General features: G+C 51.6%; 1 protein-coding gene across 3 annotated transcripts; it reads right to left on the bottom strand.

Moving 5' to 3' along the window:
* Nucleotides 1-4059: 4059 nt before the first annotated feature.
* On the bottom strand, nucleotides 4060-10284 carry YWHAG (tyrosine 3-monooxygenase/tryptophan 5-monooxygenase activation protein gamma). 3 transcript variants are annotated; one of them, XM_017828928.1, is made up of 2 exons: nucleotides 10177-10284; nucleotides 4060-5111 (listed from the first exon to the last, which is right to left on the bottom strand). In XM_017828928.1, the coding sequence occupies exons 1-2, from the start codon at nucleotides 10267-10269 to the stop codon at nucleotides 4455-4457; spliced, it is 750 nt and encodes a 249-aa protein (XP_017684417.1). In that variant the 5' UTR covers nucleotides 10270-10284; the 3' UTR covers nucleotides 4060-4454. The 3 variants fall into 3 exon arrangements, with proteins under 3 accessions (XP_017684417.1, XP_017684419.1, XP_017684418.1); XM_017828930.1 differs by lacking the exon at nucleotides 10177-10284 and adding an exon at nucleotides 10042-10071; XM_017828929.1 differs by lacking the exon at nucleotides 10177-10284 and adding an exon at nucleotides 5643-5672.
* Between the last annotated feature and the right edge of the window lie 12483 nt (nucleotides 10285-22767).

Raw genomic sequence — 22767 nt, 5'->3', positions numbered from 1 at the left:
AGTATCCCAGGTCTTTATATCCCGGGTCTCAAAAATTTCTGGTCTCCAACATCCCAGGCTCAGCATCCCAGGTTTCCACAACCTGGGTCTCCTACATCCCAGGTCTCTCAAATGCCAAGAGAGTCTCACCCTCTTGGGTGCACCCTCAGGGTGCTCAAACGCCCTGGGTCTCACCCTCCCTGGTCTCCACAATGCTGGCTCTCAGCCAATATCAGAATATTTTGGGTCTCCACACCCCAGTGTCACCCTCCTGGGTGACACCCCTGAAAAACAAGCACCCACACACCCCCCTCTGGGTCACAGGGGGGTCAGAGGGCAAAGAAGGGCTTTGTGGGCAGAAGCTCTGCTTGGGGACCCTGCAACTCCAGCAATGCAGCCCCTTGAGCCCCAGCCCTGCCATCCAGTGCTCCCCTTTCCTTCCATCCCATTGTTGTGAGGGGCCAGCTGGGGGGTCCAGCTCAGGAGCTGCAGCCATACTGGGGGGCTGGATTGGGGCAGAGGGGGGTTGTGGTCTCAGGTTCAGCCCCAGTTGGCCCCGTGCCCCCCGTGCCCCCCGTGCCTCTGGGCAGGACTGGCCCTACATGGCTGAGGTCAGGCCCAGGGCTTCGATGTTCCCACTCCGACAAATCCCACTAATCCCCCCTGAGTCATCCCGGAGGCAGACAGTGACCTGGGAGGAATCCCGTGGCCGCGAGGCCCCTCTCCAGGCTTGGGGGGCTCCACGTGCCCCCCGAACCCCTTCCCCCCTACCCCCTCTGCCCCAGCAGTCTCAGGGGTGAGCAGTTTGGCAGCTCTCACACACAATCTCGGGGTCAGTTCCTGCTGCCAGGGGTCACCTGTGTGCTTGGGGGGGCCCTATGTGCGTGTGTCTGGGGGTGCGAGGCTTTTCCAGCCCGAGCGCGTCTCCAGGGGAAGATGCCCCTCCAGGAGCATCCCCAGCCCCCTCCCCTGTCTCCCGTGGCCGTGCCACAGTGGCTCTCACCTCCCAAAAAGCCGTGGTGAGGGGGCTGTCGGAGCACCACGGCGCCGGGGTGGGGCTCGGGGTGTCCCTCTCTGTGTGGGGGTGCTCGGCGAGCCCCCAGCCCCTCTTTGCCATCACCCAAAGGTTATTCCCAGCCCCTTCCCGGGGGTGTCCACCCTGCACCCCCGGATCCCTCGCCGGGCGCGTGAGTCAGGGCGCATTTTCCGTTTATAGTTTCCCGGGGAGGGGAGTATTTTTACAGCGTGAGTCACCGCGCGTGTGGCTCCGGGCGGAAAACCATCGGGGAAGGAGAGGGAGGGAGGTGGGGAGGCTCCCACACACCCAGCCCTGCGGCCACGGGAGCATCCAGGAACCCTCCCCGCGGTTTTCCCACCTTCCCTCGCCTCTGCCCCGGGAAGGAGCCTGGCGATCCCTTAATCCGCCGGGATGCTCTGCGCCGGCGGAAGGGCGGTGGCCCCCGGGATCAGACACCCGGCTGTTCCCGAGCCCTCCCCACCCCACGGAGCCCCCCAGAAACTCGACACAGGCGATAACAATTAAGCAGCGCTGACGTCAGATCTGTAAGTTTATTTGCTCAATGTACGACGGCTACATAATGACTCACATTCATGATATTCCATCACTGAGGAAAAACTGCTAAGAATGGTCCGTGTGTGAAATAATTCCTTACAGAAACACGGAGTTGGAAAAATAATCACTGATTAGACCTTAAAAATAGTTCACTGCATAACATGACAAAAAGCACAAACAAAGGCTCATTCAAAGAACACAGTCATTGTTCTCCTACACTGTAATAGTTATAATTTCACCATGACGAACACCAGACATTAAGATTAAGCTAACACTGGTGTTTTCTTTTGCTTTTTTTTTTTTTCCTTTTTAAAAACAAAATCATATATAATTGCATGTCACTATAGCAACATCCATAACAGATCAGTTTGTTACGATCACTATTTGGTAGAGCAAACTTTACCCCCGAAAAAAAAAAAGGAAAGAAAAATAAATTAAAAAACTTTAGAAAATTTTTGAAGACTATTTTGTCATAGGAATACATAACATCTACAGTATAAGTTAATAAATTTCAAGCTACTGTATAGAAATACGACACTAGCATGCACAATATTGTATCAATAGAGTAATGGAGCAGTAATCATTTCACTGGAGAGACAGTATCATAGGCAAGTGCATCTCTTAAAAAATGAAAGAAACCATTCAAGCTGCTTAAAAATCAAGTCCCTGACCCCCACTCCGTTTTTAGCCCTCTTGTGCCATCTCTCCTGCATAAGTTTCCTAAAGCAGCCAGAGCAAAAGCCAAAAAGAGTAGTAATTTAAAAAAAAAAAAAAAAAAAGATAGGTTTTGTAATTCCAGTAAATCACTTCCAAATTGTACAGCTGGGACAACACTGCTCACGGGACACGGGGGTTGATGAGAGGGAGGTAAGAAGCCTGAAGCATCTCCCGGTCCCGGCACGCACTGGCGCCGCGGGCCCCTCGCCGCGGGATGCTGCACCCCAAATCCCTGCAAAGCGCCTGGGCCTGACTTTGGGTGGATGAATCCCGGCCAGAAAAAGCTATTCCAGCACCACCGGGGCAGTGTCCGGGGGCTGAGCACGGCCTGGCCCCGCTCGCTCCTGGGGGAGCCGGGCAGCGGCTCCGGGACAGCGGGGAGGGAGCCGGAGCCATGTCCCCCCGCACACCCCGGCAGCAGGAGCGGCTGTGCCGTGTGTGCCACACCACGACGCCGTGTCGGGCTGACTCTCAAAGGGACAATGAAAGCCTGTTTCCAAAAGCAGACCAATATTTAATAAAGAACAAAAGCACGAGTGCGGTTTCCTCTCACTGCACAGCGTTGGGTGAAGCGCCGCAGGGCGCAGCGCTCTGCGAGCCAGAGAACAGCAGTGAACCTCCAACAACCATGGGAAAATCAAAATCAAAGCTAAACTTACTCAAAATGGGGTAAATATTACCTGCTAAGCAACTCAGATGCCCCGTCCCCCACCCCCAGCCAGATCAGACAGACTTGGAAAAGATTTTGCTAAGAAGAGAACTAAGTTCCTGGGCTCCCGATGGTGGATAGAAATGTCTATGATTGTAGCTCTTCCTCTTGAGGAATTTCTCTACCAAATTAGTTTCTAAGCTCCTGAAGTTCACTCATTACACCACAAGCTTCCCCAGGAGAAAGGAAAACGCACCTGGCTTCCCTGGTGACAAACAAGGGAGCCTGGGTGCTGGAGATCTGCTGACAAACCTCATGGTACAGTGGGAGAAAGTCAGGCAGAGTGAAATGGCAGTGCAATCCCTGAGGAAGCAGCTGTGGCACCTTAAACCAGGATGGTCTTTTGAAATACCAAACACAGTACATGACATACAGACCTGAATGCTCATTTTTTTTAAATTTTTTTTTTATTATTTTTTTTTATTATTTAAGTGGCTTTTTTTTTTTCTTTAAGTTTAAACACTTCCCCCTTGTCTAATTAAGTTCTTAAACCTTTTGCTGTGGACTTAAAATAGTTGAAACAGCCGCTAGCCAAGCACCTGTTAAGCTGTTGACCAAAAAACTAGAGCAGCTTTGATGTTCCTCGGGCGGGCGATCTTCTTGCCTTGGGCGACACAGAATAGCTAAAGCCAGTCCACAGGCCAGGACTGCTCAGGAAGGCAAGCCAAAAGAACTAGCAAAAGAAAGAAAAACAGACAATCAAAGGCTTGATGTCATATGGCTGTAATGTAGAAACACTGTAAACTGCAATTTAGTGTTAATACTGTAAGCTACCCTAATAAATATCTTAACAAGAGGAAAAAAAAAAAAAAGGAAAAAAAAAAAAAAAAGAAAAAAAGATTGGATGGCCTAAATCCCGGGGCTTTGTGAGCCCCAAATTGTTTGGTTTTGTTGGTTTTATTTTTAATTCCTTCTCAATTTGGGGATTTGAGGCTGCGCCCTGGCGGGCAGAGCGCTGCAGAGAGACGCCCCGTGACGTGGTGCGGACACACACGGCACCTGGACTGCGGAAACAAACGCACGAAGCCTTACTGGAACCACAGAACTCCCTTTTTTTTTTTTTTTTTTTTTGTTTGTTTTGTTTGTTTAGTTTTTGTCTTTTTTTTTTTTTAATGTTTTTGCGTTGCTTTCCTTAAAAACGAGGGCCATTCCATCCACGCAAATTCGTCTTAAAACCCTTTTATTTCTAGCAATAAAGTTAAATTAAAGACAGCTCCACTTGTATTAATAATCTACAGAACAGTCCATATGCCAGTGAGGCTGCTATTCCATACCAGCACAGCCAGCCTGACTTCCACTAGTGGTGTTTTGGCAAAAATGTCAACGAGGCAATCAAAGACAGGTTGTGGGGGGCCTCCCTGGGAAGGTGTCCCCTCCCTTTCCCTCCCCCACCCCTGACCCCCCCCCACTCGTGGGAAAAAAATAAAGACTGCAGTAGTTAGCATCAGCGTGCGGCTGCCAGTCCATCGGGGGGGTCTAGTTGTTGCCTTCTCCGCCGTCGTCGTCTTGCTGATCGCTCGTCCAGAGCGTTAGGTTGTCGCGGAGGAGCTGCATGATGAGCGTTGAGTCCTTGTAGGAGTCCTCGTTGAGGGTGTCCAGCTCGGCAATGGCGTCGTCGAAGGCCGTCTTGGCCAGGTGACAGGCCTGCTCCGGCGCGTTCTGGATCTCGTAGTAGAAAACGGAGTAGTTAAGCGCCAGCCCGAGCCGGATGGGGTGGGTGGGCTGCATGTGCTCCTTGCTGATCTCATGGGCTTCGCTATAGGCCTTCTCCGAGGACTCCACCACGGTCGCCCTCTTCTCCCCGGTGGCCACCTCGGCCAGGTAGCGGTAATAGTCCCCTTTCATCTTCAGGTAGAAGACTTTGCTCTCGTACTGCGTCTCGCTGCAGTTCTTGATCAGGTAGTTGTCCAGCAGGCTCAGCACATCCTGGCACACTGCTTCCAACTCCTTCTCGATCTTCTCGCGGTAGGCACGGACCATCTCGATCTTCTTCTCGTTCCCATCGGCAGAGGTCTTCTGCTCGATGCTGCTGATTACTCTCCAGGAGGAGCGCCGTGCCCCCACCACGTTCTTGTAGGCCACGGACAGCAGGTTCCTCTCTTCGTTGGACAGGGGCTCGTTCAGCTCCGTCACCTGCATGGAGAGAGGGAGAGACAAGAGACACACTTGGGTTAAGCCCCAGTCACTTGACACTCCCATCACTTGCTTGGGTGCTCCTGTGAGTCTCTAGTGAGAGGCAGGAGGCAGTTGGCTTGCAAAGTCCTGCTCTGTCATCCAGCATCTGCTCCCATTGCAGTGGGAGCCAGATGGGAAATCACGCCGTGGTTCAGTCCCCCATGAAAAAGGGGAGTGGGTTCATTTTGAGGTATTGTCCATCAGGCATTTTCCAGAATGAGAAAAATCTTCTAGGAAAGAGATGCCTTTCATCTGTGGGAGGAGAGTTGGGCTCTGTGATGCGGTGAGAGGGGACAGTCAAAGCAAGAGGGAGAAGATGGTCCAGGGTTACGAGCTAGCACATGGACTGACACCACCAGAGCTATGGGGTGTTCACCTCTTCCACCTCCCATGAGCACAGGCCATGTTTCCAAGACACCCAAAGAATGTATAGATGGTACAATTACAGCTGCCTCAGGCATCTGCACAGATGAGGACATAAGAGCTCACATGGCAAGGGTACATCCTTCCCAGGTGGGATTTTCCTCACTGAGGTTACAGTGTTAATGCACAGCGTCACCTGCCTCACGTGCTGTGACAACAGACGGATTACGGAGAGGACAGCACAGAGTGATCTCAGTTACCTTGGAAGCATCACACTTTGTATCACAATAATCCCATTCCAGCTCCCACAACACTGGAGTGGAGCCATCTGGGCAGCACCTCTGGCCAAGTGCCTCATGGCCCTGCCTCGTGGGCAGGAAGGGCTCACATCCCCCTTGACTCTGAGCCCCGTGTGTGGGTCTCTGCACCCCTGGAGCAGACAGGACACAACAATAGCTCCACTGGGATGGTTTCAGCTGCCAAGTGGCACTTTGAGCCTGGGCATGGCTGTTATCCCCATGCCCTGGGAGCACACTGCCCCACCACATCCACACCCTGGGCACGGCCACTTGGGAAGCCGGCCAGCAGAGCAGGAACCTGTGAGCCTCCTCACGGCACTCAGGGATTAGGTAATGGTTTGGATGTGAAAGGCTTCTGCAAATACTGAGTCACTCTCACAAGGATCTGTAAGGACAAGGTTTGCTCTGGACCCAGATAACCATGTTTATGGTGGGGATCAGCAGGCCAACGGCTCCTGCTGGAAGGTGGAGGATGGCCCAGCCCAGGACCTCACTTGAGTGGCCTGGAATGACTCACACTTGCTCACACTGTATTGACCTGCTCATTCCAACACAGTTCACTCCCCCTGCAGCTCTTCAGCCATGCTCTGGCTGATGTCTCCGCCCAAAACCAGGCTACAGCTAAGCTTCAATTTCCCCCACAGGAGTCTCTGGTCTCTGATCTGGACCTCATCTACTTCTTTCCTCAAGGCAGAGGCAGCAAGAAGAGCCTCCACTCCTGCTGTTGTTTGGACCTGTGTTGCTCCACAGCCTGGCAGGGGAACAGCAAACAGCCCCTTTCTGTATGGAAGAGGGTCTTACAGTGCAAACCAGCACAACTGCTTCTGCTCAAGGGTAGAAGGTGGCAGAGGGATGGGGGAAATGGGTGCCATGTTAACAAGGACAGGATCTCCTGTGACTATCAGCAGTCTCCAGCAGCACAGGACAAGGGGCATGGGGCAGGGTGCCAAGGCAGCTCCCAGCGTTCCCGCCCAAGGTAAGCAGGGCAGCAATGCCTGGGCCATCCGGCAGCTCCTGGTGCCAGAATAACCCTCACCCCCCCTCTCCCAGCCAGGCTAACGACAGCTGTTTTAACCACACAGCCCTGGGATCCCTGGGATACACTTCTGCACTGAGGCCTGACCACAACTGAAATACCCATGGCAGGTCACTCAGACACTGTCCCCAGCCAGCCTGGTGCTGCGAGGGCAGAGGTCTCTAGAGATCTGCATTTTTGCAGAATGACTCCCTTCATTCTTCCCCCCGAGTGACACCTGCACACACATTAAAGATCCTCTGACGTTAAAGTCATCTTTGGAACACACTGGAGCACAAAAAAGGTGTCCCCCTGCCCCAGAGCCTATGCATTGTCTGTCCTTGGAGATATTCAAAGCTTGATCAGGATACTCGGGGTCTTCTCCCCACCTAAGATGTCCTGCTTTGAGTGAGGGATTTGGGCTTAGGAACATCCAAGAATCCCAGCCTGAGTTATTCTCTTGCCTTCCAGCTGTAAATGGAGTGCCCAGCCATACGAGAGACTCACTGATTCCAACAGTTTTCAGTCCTGACAGAAGTTGTGGAGGTGGATAACCCCATGAGGTCTGGCTTTTAGCAAGGTGCTCCCTGAGCAGAGATACCAGTTTTTAAGTGAGGACCAAGCAGGTGATTTAAAGCTGCCCCACAGCCACGTCTGCAGATATGTATCACTGTAGGAAGAAGCAGATTTACCTCCTCTCACCAGAAGAGTCTTGCTGGAGGATAGATTTATTAAAACTACAGGGAGTTTCGTGGGATTAGCTTTGCCATAAACATTTTAAATTTGAAGCTATTAAGGATTACGGAGGAAAGTTGCCTGTCAAAATCCTTTCAACAAACTGGCTGACAGATGGAAGGTACACCTGTGGAGACAGCAGATTCCCCCAGGGAGCTCACAGGGAACTTGCAAAAGCAAAAAGGGAGCCTCGTTAACCATGTCACTGCTTCCTAATGGTACCCAGGCTCCCAGGAAGGAGCACTGCAGAGACATGGCCAAGGTGTAACACAGGTGGGGGGACAGGGACTGCATCCCTCAGCACTAGGAGAGGGAAGGGAAGAGGCTGCAGTCCCACACATTTCAGTCTGCGACTGAGCTGAGGGAGGAAGAACAGAAAACCATCTGGCACTTGCATTCCCAGCAGGAAGAAAATGCAAGATGCCCAGGACACAAGATATTGGACAGCAGGGTACACTTAGCTGCCTTATTAGCTGCCTTATCAGAGTCAGTGGAAGGTGGAAAAGATGTATCCCAGGTTCAGCTGCCTTTGAGGACATCTCTGCCCTCTGTCTGACCAGAGCTGCTGCCACCTCTTCAGAGCTGATTTTTTTCTTCCACAGCAGGATACCAACACAAAATGAGTTCAGACAAGCCACAGGCTAAACAGCAGGCTCGATGTACTGAATTTATAGCATTTCACTGAAACACCTCTGAGGTAACATCAATAAGGCAACATCAGGCCTGCATCAGGCCTGGATCACACTGCAGCAGTCATGTTACAAGCCCTTTTGGAGAGCAGAACCCTCCCCCTTCTTAACTCAGACCCTGGAGAGGTCTCACTTCCCTTAAGAAGGGCAGTACTCTGATCAGGTCTCCTGATGCCATTCCCAGCACTGTTACATGGAGTCAGAGACTTCAAATAGCCAAAGGAAGATCTCACTTTGGCATAGGAGGGCTTGGCAGGAACACAAAGCCATGAGCCTCTGGCTGGAGGTCTACCTGCTCTCTGGGAAGCTCAGTCAGTTTGGAGTTTTACTTCCCTGAACAACAGAACTCGCTTCACAAATCTCAGTAACTGTCCAGCCTCATCTCACCCTTGTGCCCCTGGAGACTGGGCAGAGAGGGTAAGAGATGCATGTGGCTGAAATGGAGTCAAGGCCTGGATATGGCATAAACGGCCAAGCACAAAGAGCTAATCCACATGCTGGAAACTTGATAGGGGAAAGTCTCTTAGCTATCTTGGAAGAGAAAAAAAAAAAAAAAAGGAAAACACAAGTGCCAGGAGCCTGACCTTTCACACACTGCACAAAGACACCTGGCCAGGGAGTGCAGGGAGCTTGGCATGGAGCAGTCCACACTGCCTGCTTTGGCTGGGAGGCACGTTCCACCACCGAGCTTGAGGACACTGCCAGTTCCAGTCTCACCAGTTCCCGCAGCCTTTGATGGCACAGCGTCTGCACCACCAAGACTCAAGTGCCCTAAAGCCACATGGAAACTCCAACAGTTCCTGTTGGACAAAAACTACTGGAAGTTTAACATTTCTGCTGCTTGGGAGTCCAGAGGTTTGTACAAATCCGAGCCCTCTGATTTGCAACAAAGCACTGCAGAGGCGGCACTGTCTTAGGAAAGGCTTTCCTGACTTCTCCACTCCAGCTGGAGCTCTGACTCAGCGCTCTGCCCAAAACCTGGCAGGCTCCCGGCATGCCCAAGGATCATATTGCAGCCAGGGAAAGCTCAGCCTCATGCAGAGAAGCCAGGGAGCAAGCACAGCTTTACCTGCCCCTAATGTCAAGGTACGTGAACTCCAAAAGCCCAAGGGTTGGTCCTACTGCACCTTCTTTCCAGAAACATCTTAATTAGCAGGCCTTTGTGAGACCCACAGGGAAGGCTTGCTCCCAGACAGCAGCAGGTTAGTTTGCTTACAGGGCTTATTCCAGGACTCCCATCCTCCACTCCTCACCATGCATCAGTAGGTGTGAGTACAACATGAAATGATCATTTTTGAGGACCCTTCAGCGGCTGCCATGGAGATCCATGGCAGGACTGAGTTCTACCTGTTTATCCTTACACACTTTTCACTTAGTTTGATAATTAAGTGCCCACCCATTTATGGCTCCTGCCTAGCTTTGATGTCTTATCTTAAAGCAAACAGCACAGCAAGCTGAGGGGACCCAGAGATGCTTCCCTGGAGAATACCATGAACATCTGACAGTTCAACCCATGTTATAATCATCAACACTCGCTTTTCTGATCCCCAGTCCCTGAAGACATCACACACCTACAAAGGAGCCAAGTTTTCCTGAAGAGAGACAGACTATCATGAGAACCTCAAACTGTTCACTGAGAACAGCTTTTAAACATCACCAGAGCTCCTCTCCTACCAGGATACACAACATCCATCTCCTCCTCAGCACTCGTGTTTCCTCTCTTCTACTACAGCTCCTGCACCATGTAATTAAATCTGTTATCTCTCCACACAAACCCCAGCAAGTACCTTGTTTTCCTTCATGTGCAGCTCATTAGTCACTCTGAAGCGGGGCCTGAAGGTCCCCTTTGTGTTTTGTTTTTTAGAACGCAAATGTGCTTTTGAAACAATGTTCTGGTCTAGTCCTACCACCAAAACTCTTACTTTATCTAAAGCCACTGGCAATCGGAACCACCAGCAGGCAACCCCTTCAGGCTCAAACAGCACATAAATACTCATGACCTGCAGCCACACCATCTACCCCCCCATCTCTAGCTGCTGTCTCATAATGGGACCCCAACACCCGTCTGCAAGGGCAACAGGACATAGCCTCAGGCTGTGCTGGGGGAGGCTTAGGTTGGACACGGGAAGAATTTTTTCACTGGAAGGGCTGCCAGGCATTGGAATGGGCTGCCCAGGGAGGTGGTGGAATCACCATCCCTGGAGGTGTTCAAGAAACAACTGGGTGTGGCACTCAGTGCTCTGGCCTAGTTAACAAGGTGAGGATTGCTTAAAGGTTGGACTTGGTGATCCTGGAGGTCTTATTTAACCCTAATGATTCTCTGACAAGCCCACTTCCAGCAGCCTAAGTGCTGTCATTCTGGAAGGATGTGCCAGAGATGCCACCTGGTTTTTCTGTCTCCAGCTCCCTCTAACTTCTGAAGAAATGGCTGCCCTCAAGCACATCAAAATGACACCATTACCCTGTGCCTTGATGACAGTCATGACTGGATGTTGCACAACCTTGTCAAGAACAGCCTCTCCCCGTGCTCCAGAGCGAGCTGTCCTGCGACACCATCGCAGCACTCGGAAAGATGCTTTTCTTAAGCACTGTCCTACTTTGGCAAAGTAGGCGTGTGTTAAACTAGACCTAAATCTAAAATCTTGCCAGATTGGTTTGGGTTCTTTTCCCCTGCTGCCCAGCCTTCGCCCCCGTGTCGTACTTCCAAAGTGGAAGTCACACCGTAACTGCTTCTCTCCTTGCTGGCCCCTTCCACTGTCCTCTCTGCTCGTGTTTTATCTCAGCATGACACGGGGGATTTTGGGCTGTAGGTTGAACCCTTCCTCGCATCCCAGACAAGCACACGCAGGCTGTGGGCAGACACAAGTTCCCCACTGCCTTCTCCATTGCCTGTTTCACTATGAATAATCACCTGTTACTTCTCGTTTTTCAAGCTGGCTGGGCCAGCTCCCATCACAGGACAGTGGCTGACAGCAATGGGATGGTTCTGCCACATTTCAAATTGCTCCCAGTGCCTCAAGGACCAGCGTCTGCAGAGACTGTTTGGTGCTTGTAGCCCAACTGGATCTCAAAGGCTACTCAGGCACCCCAGACACTGATTAGGATTTCTGCATATTCCTACAGTTAACAGAGGCTTTCATCCCACTCTGCAGCCTTTATTACTTAAGGCGACTTTGAACCACCCAAGGCAAAGTCTTCAAACTGGGAGACATGAAAACCAAGAGCTCATTTATTTCATTGGCCTCTGTAGCTTAACAGCTACTTAAGCCAAGGTGAATGTCATCACACTGCACTCAGGCTTGATCAGTCCTTGGGGCCTGCACTCCTCCTACTCCAGTTTCAGTGTGGCCATGATGGATTTCAGCTAGAGAAAAAAAAGCAAGTTTCAACTACTTGGGTTATTTCTGCACATAAAAGGTCAAAGGGAGTCAAGGTGAGAAAACCAGTGAGAGCAGCAGAGCTCTGAGCTGCTCCATTCTGTTTGGCAGCAGCGTTTCTGTACCAGCCCTTATCTGCAGCGCTGCAGTCCCAGCATTCGGTCTAACGGCTCTGGTTTCCCCTGCTGCAGAACACCTGGGTGCCACTGATTTGCCTCACCGACTTCATCTGCAGCTTCTGAGATAAGGCAACCACGGAGGGAGCATCCGCCTGCCTTCCAGGCACATTCCTAGACCCTGCAATCTGCCATGGCTATTGTTGACAAAGACCAGCCCAGACACATCCCAATAACCAACTGGAAGGAACAATCCTGGCCTCCCAGGGTCATGTAAAGTGTGGAGCTACAAACCATTTCTGAGTTAGCACTGCACAGGAGCTGCTCCTCTAGCCAGTGTGTGCTTTTTGAGCCAGGAAGGAATTATGCCCAAGTTTTCTTGTCTTCCTTATTAACACCCAGATTCTTGTTCGCCATAGTGACAGGCTATTAAACAAGACGAAAACTGGCTGTAGGACAACTTGTTTCACCATCTTGCTGCCACTACCTGCCTTGTACTTATTAAAAACTCTCAGGAAAAATAATCGACCTCTGCTGGCCTAGTGCCTTCCAGCCACCAGATGGAGAGAGCAGCAAGTCCAACCACATCAGTCCCAGCACTTCAGAGGACTGTCACTCAAGGGCTCATCACACAGTCTCCAGCAGATGGGATACCAGCACCTTTGCCTGCTAACTACAAAAGCAACAGAAGGGATGCCAAGCTATTCCTTCCCTGGGATATGGCAGGCTGGCAAGCATCATCTGCCCTCAGCAGCAGCCCAAGATCACCATCACCCTTCTCCATCATCCAGCAACATGGGGAGTTCTCCTGCCTTGGATTAGCTGCTCTGTTCCCTGCTGATAGGCCTTTTCTCCAAGCTTCCTGCAAAGCACATGGAAGACCAGGGCTTTGCATACCACTGGCTTGAGAGCTTGGATGTGCCCTTGAAGCACACCCAAGTTTTAGGAGCTCAGAGTTGATCCAGTGACCCCTTTCGAAGGAGAACGGCAATTCATGGTTGCTCTAGGCTCTTCTGGGCTGCATCAAGCTTCTCCAGGTGTGAGCTGAAGGGCTCTTCAAGAGTTACTGCAGCTCCTTCCTCAGCAGCATTTCTGTACAAGTTTAAAGACTTAATTTTTTTTTTTTTTAATTTCCATTGGAGCATTATTCCTCAGAAGAGTCCATCTACTCACAGGCTTTTGAGCTGAAGCAGCCATCCATGGGATGGCCACTGGTCATTTCTAAAGCCTTAAGACTTGGTCAACACAGAGACTTTTTTTTATCCCCTCCAATTTATGGCAAAACAACCCAAGCTAGACAGAACTCCAGGGACTCCAGCACATAAGCAGGGACACTCTAGATAAATGCACCAAGTTTCATGTGGGAAAGGTGTTTACTGCTGTTGGGAGCATGAGCTGCTTAAAGATTTACCTCACAGCTTCTGAGTACTAATCTGGCTCAGATCTTAGGGCTCTCCTGCTCACCTCCAGCCCCACTGCCAGGCAGGAAGAATCCTGCCACCAGATCATCAAATCCTCCCTGCAGAGTCAAGTGCCAGGGCTGGTCCTTAATCAGGGGCTCAAAAAAATGACAGTGTTATGCTGTGCCCATGACCTCTACTCAGTTGAGCCAAGTAGAGAAAGGAGGGATGAGGGGTCATGGACAGGACACGCTCAGAAAGGTTGAGAGCAAGTTCTGGCTGCTGGGAAAGTCTGCTCCCAAGGTCTGCTGGAGCAGGATGAACCTGGCAATTCCTGGCTGCTGGCATGGCAGAGCCACTTCTGCCATGGCAGCTGCAAGCTGCTGCTCCAAAGGGTGAAATGGGAGAAGCTGCAGCCATGCAAAACTCCCTGCAGTGACCACATCCATTTTTAACCACTCTGTCACTGCTCCAAACACTTTGTGAACTTCTGCTTGTTGCACATCAGGGTAGGGTTCTGGAAATATTAATAAAAAACCCTCACAAGATTTTTGCTCTAGGTCTCTTGGTCTGCAGATCCAGCAGTTCCTTGGTATCTCAAATGTGTTTTGCCAGATTAAGCAAGAGAATTCCCAGAACACCCAGGTGGACTCCAGCATGCCAGCTCCATGACAGGTTTGATTTCTGCCTCCATGAGTAAGGTGATTATCCCTCCAGATGTGCCTTACCCTCCCACTGCTTCAGGGATTTCAGGCTTGATCTACCAAAGACAATTTTATTTAATTTCTTAAATGAACTTGCAGAACAGAAGATAGTCAAGTTTTTGCTCTGGCAACTTTTTGGAGCACTGCAGCCAATTTTAAATTACAAGGAGGGTCACTTTACCATCCTAGATCCAACTGTGGGTTTAACTACCCTTGCCTGGCTCCAGCCATCTCCTCCCAGCCCTCTTTTGAAGCCCAAGGGACTACCACGCCACAGATTTGATCTTAGTTCATCACAGGTGACAGAACCCCTCGGGCACGATCTCTTGACACCACCAAATGCAAGAAGCCAAGCTCCCACCTTCAAGGTAATGAAATATTCATCCCACGTAACAAAGCCCAACAGCATAAACAGGCAAAGCTCCAACGCCTGCCCCAGCTGGGTGTAAATCAAAGGCTGTTAATCTTCCCCAAGTTTTCATTCACTGCTGAATACTAAGCATTAGTCTTTTACAAGCAGAGATCTCCCACAGCAATTGTCGAGCATGTCTGTTAGCACACGGCACAGCAACAGCTTCTCCACCTACTATTAATAAACTTTATGCTCCTGAGCACCACAACTGTCCAAACAACGTGTCCATCAGCAGCCTCATTAGCACTGAAGCCGAGTCTTCTCACTGATGTTTTCCTAGAGCCTTGCTGAAACCAGGCTCAACCTCTCAGAGAGGAATCAGAAGCACAGTGACATGCCACGTAGCTTTGCCTGGTACGTAAGCAAAGATACATCCCAAGCAAGCCAAGCCATCCAGCAAGATCAGAGGGAATTTGCAAACAATTAAGGAATGGTTTGTACTTGGAGTCCCTGCAGACTCGTCCAAGTGCAGCTGCCTCAAACACCCATAGACGGACTCAATTCCAACATCTTTATAGAAGAAAAACATTAAGTACTCTAATCCCTAATCTGGGGATCACTTTAAGGGAATCTCACGCCATCATCAGTGACATGTTCTCTAGTTACTCTCCTACTGCTATTAACTAATGCACTACCCTTGGTCACTTCTTTCAGTAGCTTGGGACCAAAAATCAGGTTTGTTTAATACCCAATTGAGCATGTGCTGGGTCATGCCCAAGATGTGACTACATCTGGGTTAGAACAGAAAAACCTGACACTGGGGGAAGTTTGCCCTTAAACAGGCAGACAAAGGCTTTTGTTTCGCCAGTTACATGAAGGCTTTGCTTTTGAGACAGTCTTGTCAGTGTTCCCTGCAGCCCGAGGATTGCTGCCTCATCATTTCAGCTCCATTTTCCAGAATTTACTATTTCCAGCGTTTCTAGACCCCACCAGGTAAACCAGCACTGCAACCAGGGTGCAGATCAAGCCCCAGCAGCTCCCAGGGCTTCAGCCCACTGGAGAGGCTGGAGAGATGCAGCAGCTCGGGCTGGCTGTCATTGTGCACTCAGAGAAGCTGGACAAAGCCATCCTGCTGCCAAGCTCCTCCCCCAGAGCCAGGGGTGGGAATCCAGCATCTTGACATCTGGACTCTGGAGCCAGGAGTCAAGCCCAAAGAGCAGAATGAAAGTAATTATGTCCCCATTTTCCTGCATTTTAGGATGGGAGGAAGGACTTCGCTCATTACATCAAGCAGCCAGGGGAAGAAAAAGGAGAAAGCTGGCTGTGGCAGCACTGTCTGTGTGCAGCTGACACACCACCCAGTCACACAAACCCCACAGTCAGCTGGTTGTGGGTCCACATCCTTCCCCTTTCCTGCCCTCTCCAGACCAAGGCCCCCATAGCTGCCCAAAGGGATGTGGGGAGGTGGGAGGTTGCAGCAGTAGAGACCAGGAGGGACCTCAGCAGTGCTGATGCACAGCCCACGTTTTCACCACTGTGCTCCCTCACAGGATCCTCCACCCCCCATGAGTGAATGCTCGGTGCCCTCAGACAGCACTCTGCAAGCCGTGGGCTGCATTCCCACAAAGCCATTTTGTCTCCATGGGGAAAGAAGAGTGTCCCCACCTGCAGTGACCAAAAGCTGCACCATCAGGAGCGCAGGCAGAGCCTGGCAGCGCATTTTATCTCAGTACCACCAGCATGAAGCGAACCACAGCCATTTATCTGAACAAATTCTCAAGTCAAGGTTTCAGAGGTCGAAAGACAAAGCCACTGTACCTTCACCAGCAGTGTGACAAATCCACAGCTACTTCCCTTTGTTTTAACTCTTTTCCAAGCTATTGCCTTCCAGTGGTGACTATCACTAAGAGAATGGAGTAAATACTACTGTTTTCACTCAATTTTTGCTTTCCAGACAAGGCAGTTGCCTTGAACTGAATGGCAGTTGCCATTTTCCAAAAATGGCAGTTGCCATTTCTCTGCAGTCATGTGACTCTAACAAGAGGGAGTGAGACTTCAGCCAAGGACTAGTTAGGTTAGTTACCTTTCCAGTAAAGAACAGAAGTTGTTGAAGGCTTTCAGCCTTCCAGAAAGAAATGACAAAGGCCTGGCCAGCGAAGGAAGGAAGGAAGGTCTAAGCTGGGTCCAAAGCAGTTAGCATGGGAATGCTTGTAACATCATTAGCTTTGGAAGAAGCTGTCTTGAGCTGCAGAGCACTGAAGCATAGAACACCTGGAAGCATCAAGGGTGCATCAGCTACCTCAGCCCCACATCACAGCTTTGCCACAGTGAGGTGGAAGATGATGCCTGTATCCCACCAAGACTGGAGAAGTGCTTGAGAAGCCAGGCAAATCCTGTTCCACTGTGCTTTGTACTGCAGTTATTCCAATATGCACTCATGTTTCGCTGTCAGTCACAGCTCAGGAGGTAGAACTGGGCAGAACAGCCCAAGGCAGAGCCCTAAATGCCCCAGGCATCGACTCATCTGAGGAAAGGCTCCCTCGGGTCACACTGTAGGCATTTTCCAATGCCTCTTCCTCCATACCTGCCCCTGAGCAGTCTGGCTGGGACACACCAAGCAGCCAGCTCTAGTCTGAACCAGTCTGACAGTCCTCTTTGCTCTTCCCTACCAAACTGGAATTGAGCTCCTGACTCACCTCTGCCAAGGGAGAGGAGCAGCACCAACAAGTCCAGCAGCGCTCCACAGCCAAGGACATGTCTGAGCTCAGACAAAGCCACCTCCCAAGAAGCAGCTGGTTACTCAAGCACTGGCAGTGGGACACACAAAAGCCTGGATTCTTTATTTTTCCTAAATATATACATACAACTTCTGTGCATTTGTTTGCACATGGTTTACTTGGCATGAAGCTGCTCCAAATAGAAGCTGAAGAGTTCAGTCACAGAATTGGTGCCTTGGACCCTGCCAGATGTGTCACTATCCATGGAGGTTTCCCCAGATGTCAAGTCATGGCTACCACTCTCCTCTCCAGTCCCTGCTCCATCAGCTGCACCCTGAGCCATGTTTCTCCTTGTATCCTCAAGAGTCACAGCTCCATTCCTAACTACAGGCTCCGCAGAGACAGTAGAAATATCAGGCTCTGAAAAATCCTTTTCCTTAGGATTGTCACCTTGAGGTCACTCACCAGCCTGGAAACAAAGCCCTGGCCCAGCCTCCCCATAGGCTACTGGGGACCATTATGTTGCTCTTACTCCACGTCCCTGATCTTGAGCTCTGCAAGGCTGAGACTTCTTATTCCTACCTGGAAAGCCAAGCTGAGAACGCTCCCGACCAGCCCTAATGCTGCTGGCCCAGGCACAAGAGAAGAGCTTAGAATGAAGTGGTTCAGTAATACACAGTGAAGAAGAGATGGCACAGAGGAAAAAATATGGTGGGGGTCCTCAAATTAAGGAAAATCTTAATTCCACCAGCCACAGAAGGTGAAGAAGAATCATGTTCCTCATCTCCCTTGATCACAATCCAAATCCCAGCAGATATATAACAGTTTTTTGGATAGCCCTCACTGCTCCTGCAAGCACCATCCAGCACATCCATGAGAACTGCTAAAAGGATGCCAAAGACATCATCCAGGTCAGATGAGACAAGCCAAGAACAACGTACATGTTCCAGAGGCACAGGAGTTTTTAATCCAGAAAACACTTCTGCAGGTGAAGCTCTGTGGGTTGCCCCTAAATTGCTGTTCCTGAAGCTTCTAGCAAGCCCAAGTTCACATCATCAGTGTCCACAGAGTCTATTCCAGGGAGCAATTTTGGGATCAGCTTGTGAATGCGGGTTGGGCAGATAGGGCTTATCCATGGCCATTATGGAGCTTACTTGGTGTACCAAAAAAATGGAGTCTCCTGTGAGCCAGCCACCTTTACTCACAAGAAGCAGTACAATAAAGGTTAAAACCCCAAATTAAAAAAATTCAAGACAACTCCCACTAACCTTCATTGCACTTTCATGGCTAGACATCATCCAACAGATCTACAGGCCAAGCCCAAATCATCCAAGAGCTCTTGGAGAGCCCTTGCCCAAGAGCTTTACTGTTTCCATGTACTCAGACAGGATTCAACATTCTTCATCATAGTTTAGTTCAAGAAGAGCTATTTCTAATCAAATCCACACCTGGTTGTTACATGTGGCCAACAAAGAGAAATCCTGAGCATGGTCTCATAAGTCAGTGACTCTTCCTAAAACTCATAGATAAGGACTTAACAGGAGCTCAAAGAGGAATTTCTAAGAGCTTGAGCTGCTGAAGAGTGGGCAGTTAATACAGCTGATGTGTGCACTGCCCATGGCAGTCATGTACAGGGCACGTTGCTACCTCTCCAATGTACCATGAAGCGTTACAAGGTGCAAAGTGTAGGAGCTCCTGACAGCCACCCTCCTGTCCTGACCCTGCAGACCTCCACAAAAGAAGCCCTGCTCCCTGCTCATCAGTTGTGCTGTCTCAAATCCCTACCACCACTGCAATCCACTGGTGACCCAGGAGGCACCAGGAGGCTGAGCAGCGTTCAAGACACCTGCACGAGGGGCGGCGGCAAGAACATCGATGCAGTCACTCGATGCCGACATCAAATGACTGCAACATTCACCTCGGCACTGGAAATGGTTTTTCCAAAGCCTTCTCCAGCCCCCCTGGGAAGTGCTACTACAGCAGCTCGCGCTCCTTGCTCCCCTCCCACCATCACAGATGGTCTGCCCAGCACTCCTCCTGGAGAAGCCTTTCCACCTCACCCTTTTGTCTGTCTATGCTGTGAAGCAGAAGCAGCTAATCAGCCCTGCTCCACTCCCGCAGGACTCTCCAGATAGGATGGGTTTGTGTTACTACCCCATTTTCCAAGGGCAAGCCTGCTGTCTGTGTGAAGCCCCACTGTCTGTGTGAAGCCCCACTATCTGTGCTAACCTGGTCACTGGATGTGGGGGGTGATAACCTGCCTGGCTGGTGACCAACATGGCAGAAGCCCACATACCCCATGCCAGGGAAGGCCTGCAATTCCCCATCCTCCACCCACAACTGCCATTTACTGCATCAAGTTGTGGTGTCTAAAACTTGGAGCAGCCATCTGCTTTCTGGCACCTCCAGAGTTCCCCCCTCCACATCCACCACAGATGATGGTCCTCATATACAGCACAGCATCACCCTCTGCAGAGGTTGGGTCCCCAAAGTCAAGTGAGGTGTTCCCCTCATGGGGAACCCCAGGTCTCTGCCATATGGTCCCACACCTACATCATACATAGGTGCAATGTAATAATGCTTCCTTCGCCCTTTTTAAAGGCAACTTATTTCCTGTAAAAGTTACTGCAATCCTGTTCATTCACTTGCACATCCCCCCACCCTGAAGGTCTACAGGCAGGCATGTGCTCTGCTCCCCAGGCAGCACCAGCCAGGGGCTTGGCAGGGCTCCACCTCCAGAAAGCCTCCAGCAGCACCAGTCTCCCCAGCTAATGGATATCGATCCCCAGCCCTGGCATGGGGTCAGGCAGTAAAGCTCTTCCTGAAGCTGAACCAGACAGAAATGCATCTTGCTTCACCCACTGGCACTGCGGGCAGTGAAACCCCAGCGAGCAAGGCCAAGGCCTGACCAGCGGGCACAACCACCACCCTGGGGAGCAGCAGAGAGCCTTCCTGCCCCCCAGTACCTCATAGGGATGACAGCACCCCCAGACAGCGCTGAGGTGACAAGGGACGTGACCAAGGTCATGCAGCCATACCCTGGATCAATGGGTCTGGCCCCACACCCTTCCCAGCTGTGGCATCACCTCTGGTAGGCAATGTGACCATCTGTTGTGTTTTACTGAGACCCCACAGTAAACCTGTCCCTTTGGGGGGGCTGGAGGAGCATCCTGCTCCCACAGCAGCAACATGACTGCAGGTAGCACTGGCAGCTGGTACTTGCAGGAGGGAAGGAGCTAGAACTTATTACGTATAAATATTATTTAAGAGAAAACATTGTGAACCAGGACATCACTGGATGAATCAGCAGACAGCAAGAGCCCCAGCACACCATTTCCATGTCAAACCATTAAAACAGGCATTCAGCACAGTCTCCCAAGCAGGCAAGGCTGAGGCTCAACAACCCACTTAGCTGCCCCACATCACCACCCGTGAGATCAAGCTGCAGGAAAACGAGCCTTTTTTATGCCCACCGTTCCCACGGCAGGTTTTAAAGGAGAGCCATCCTTCATTTCTCAGCAGGGTGCCAGGGAAGCAGGCGGGAGGGCTCGGTTTGGAGGGCAGGATGGCTCTGCATCACCTTCGGCAGACGCAGCCCGCATGCTCTCTGCTACCGCCTGGGTGCATTGCAGCTTGGACCATGGCATATGACATCACTAGGCGTTGCTACGGAAATGAGTGCGAGGTCATCAGCCTCCCGCACAACCGGGGCTGGGGGCTGGGAGGCACAGGGATAACCGGCTGGGACATGCCCACTGCCGCCGGACCGGCCGTGCCGGGGTTCGGGCAGCGCGGTGCAGGAATGAAGAACAAAGCTCTGCCTTTTGTTTGCCGGTGACGGGAGGCGTCAGCGCTCCCGCTGGGAATCGTTTCCTTACGGCCAAACTACACGGCAGCTGATAAGCGGCGTTAGCCCGGGTTACTGTTTCACCAGGGCCTGTAAGGACTAGCAGGAAAAATCGTATATATGATCGCTAGCAACGCCTTGGGTTCGAACAGCCAGCCCGGGTGAGCAGGTTAGGGAAATTCACACTGCAACACGGCTGTGTGTCCCAGGCAGATCCCTGCTGGCTTTGTCAAGGCGGCTGTATTATCCGTAGGAAATGAGCTGTAGGATCTGCTCACACAGCAGGCTTGGCTTTAAAATGAATAGATGCCGCTATCAGAAAACGGTATAAAAGCCACAGTGCAGCAGAGGGACAGCCCGGCTGGTTTAATGTGATAATATCTCATCCCGATTATCCGTATTTCATTCCTTGATAAGACATCTCCTCCCTCCCTGGGCTCAGGCTGTGACAGTTTTGTCTGTTTGATAAATGCAAGGTTATTGACAAAATGGTGCAATCTGGGCAAACAGAGCTGCACCCAAGGCAGACTGCGACATTCCCAGATCAGCATTCACTTTTCATCAGCCGGGGAGGACACCCCAGCTCCCAGCAAAGGTTCAGACCTGACTAAGAAGACAAACATAAAGAACAGTTTTCCCCTTTAAAGCACCCCCTCCCTCCCTCCACCCAGTCTAGCCTCTCTGCAATATGACAAATGCAGAATCTTCTGGAATGACTTGATCCTGCCTCCCACGATTGCTTTGTTTGCGAGATCAGATCAGAGATATGTTTTTTTTTCCCTTCTTATATTGTCAAAATGTCAGTATTGAAGGGGAGCGTTCAGTGTCACAAATCAGATCAGCCTGCTATATGCAGAGTCTTTATTTTAAGAGCGTGAAATGAATACAACATGACTCAATTCATAAATCTCCAACCAAGAGCAGTAAAAATAAGGGCTTTGGCAGTGAAAGGGCTCCTGATCTCTGGGGTCAGGGGCACACACCAGCCCCAATGACCACGCGTGGGAAGGGATGCACGGGGAGGTATTTTGGCAGCGGGGAGAGGTGTGAACACAACCCCCCCACACCCCCCTCTGGCTCCCCCACTGCCTCCCCCCGCTGGGACCCGAGCCGGTGTGACCCCCCCAGGGAGCACCACACCCCCGGGCTGGCTCCTCTGCCCCCCCACGTCAGGGCAGGGCAGGGAGGGGGGCATGGGAGAGGATGTGTGGGGCAGGCAGGGGGGCCTGGTATGGGGGGAGAGAGGGGATGGGGCTGGGAGGTGATGTTGGGGGACTGCAGGGCAGGGGAGGCAACACATGAGGGTTCTAAGGCAGGGGAGATGATGTGGGGGTGCTCTAGGGCAGGGGGCAGCTAAACAGGGGAGAGGGGCAGGGGAGGCAATGCATGGGGGTTTAGGGCAGGGGGAGAATGGGGAGGAGGCTCTGGGTCAGAGAGGGGAGATGTGTGGGGGCTCCAGAATAGGGGAGAGGATGAAGGGAGGGCTCTAGGGGAGAGAGAAGGGGATGTGTGGGGCTGAGAGGGGGCCCCACAATTGGGGAGAGGATGAAGGGGGTCTCTAGGGCAGAGAGAAGGGGATGTGTGGGGCTAGGTGGGGACGCCGGAACAAGGGAGATGATGATGATGGGGGGTGTTTAGGGTAGGGGAGCAGGGTGTGGGGGGCTAGGGGAAGAGCCCCAGAACAAGGGAGCAGGATGCGGGGGCGCTGGATGGGGGGGCTCTAGTGCAGGGGAGAGGATGCGTGGGGGGGGCTCTAGGGCAGGGGACGGAGATCAGGAGAACAGCAGAGCATCCCTGCTCGGGGAAAGACAACGGGGACGGGACCCAGGCGGGGGGTGTCGGGAGGGCGAGGGGCCGGGGCCCGCACACCCCCGCGGCCCCCCCCGCCCGAGCCCCCCCACCCACCGCGGGGGCCACGCGGGGAGGGCGCGGGGCGGCAGGAGGAGGAGGAGCTGTGCGCGCGTGTGTGTATGTATGTGTGTGTGTGTGTGTGTGTGTGT

Source organism: Lepidothrix coronata, unplaced genomic scaffold (genome assembly GCF_001604755.1).
Source record: "Lepidothrix coronata isolate B3197 unplaced genomic scaffold, Lepidothrix_coronata-1.0 Scaffold154, whole genome shotgun sequence".
Taxonomy (NCBI): Eukaryota; Metazoa; Chordata; class Aves; order Passeriformes; family Pipridae; genus Lepidothrix; species Lepidothrix coronata.
This window is presented reverse-complemented; position numbering and strand designations above follow the sequence as displayed.

Coding starts and splice junctions, on each gene's coding strand:
- YWHAG (XM_017828928.1), bottom strand. CDS start 10,269: ATGGTGTGGCTGCAGGTCATGAGTATTTATGTGCTGTTTGAGCCTGAA. Junction 5,112..10,176: donor TGCCAGTGGCTTTAGATAAA/GTAAGAGTTTTG, acceptor CTCTCCATGCAG/GTGACGGAGCTGAACGAGCC.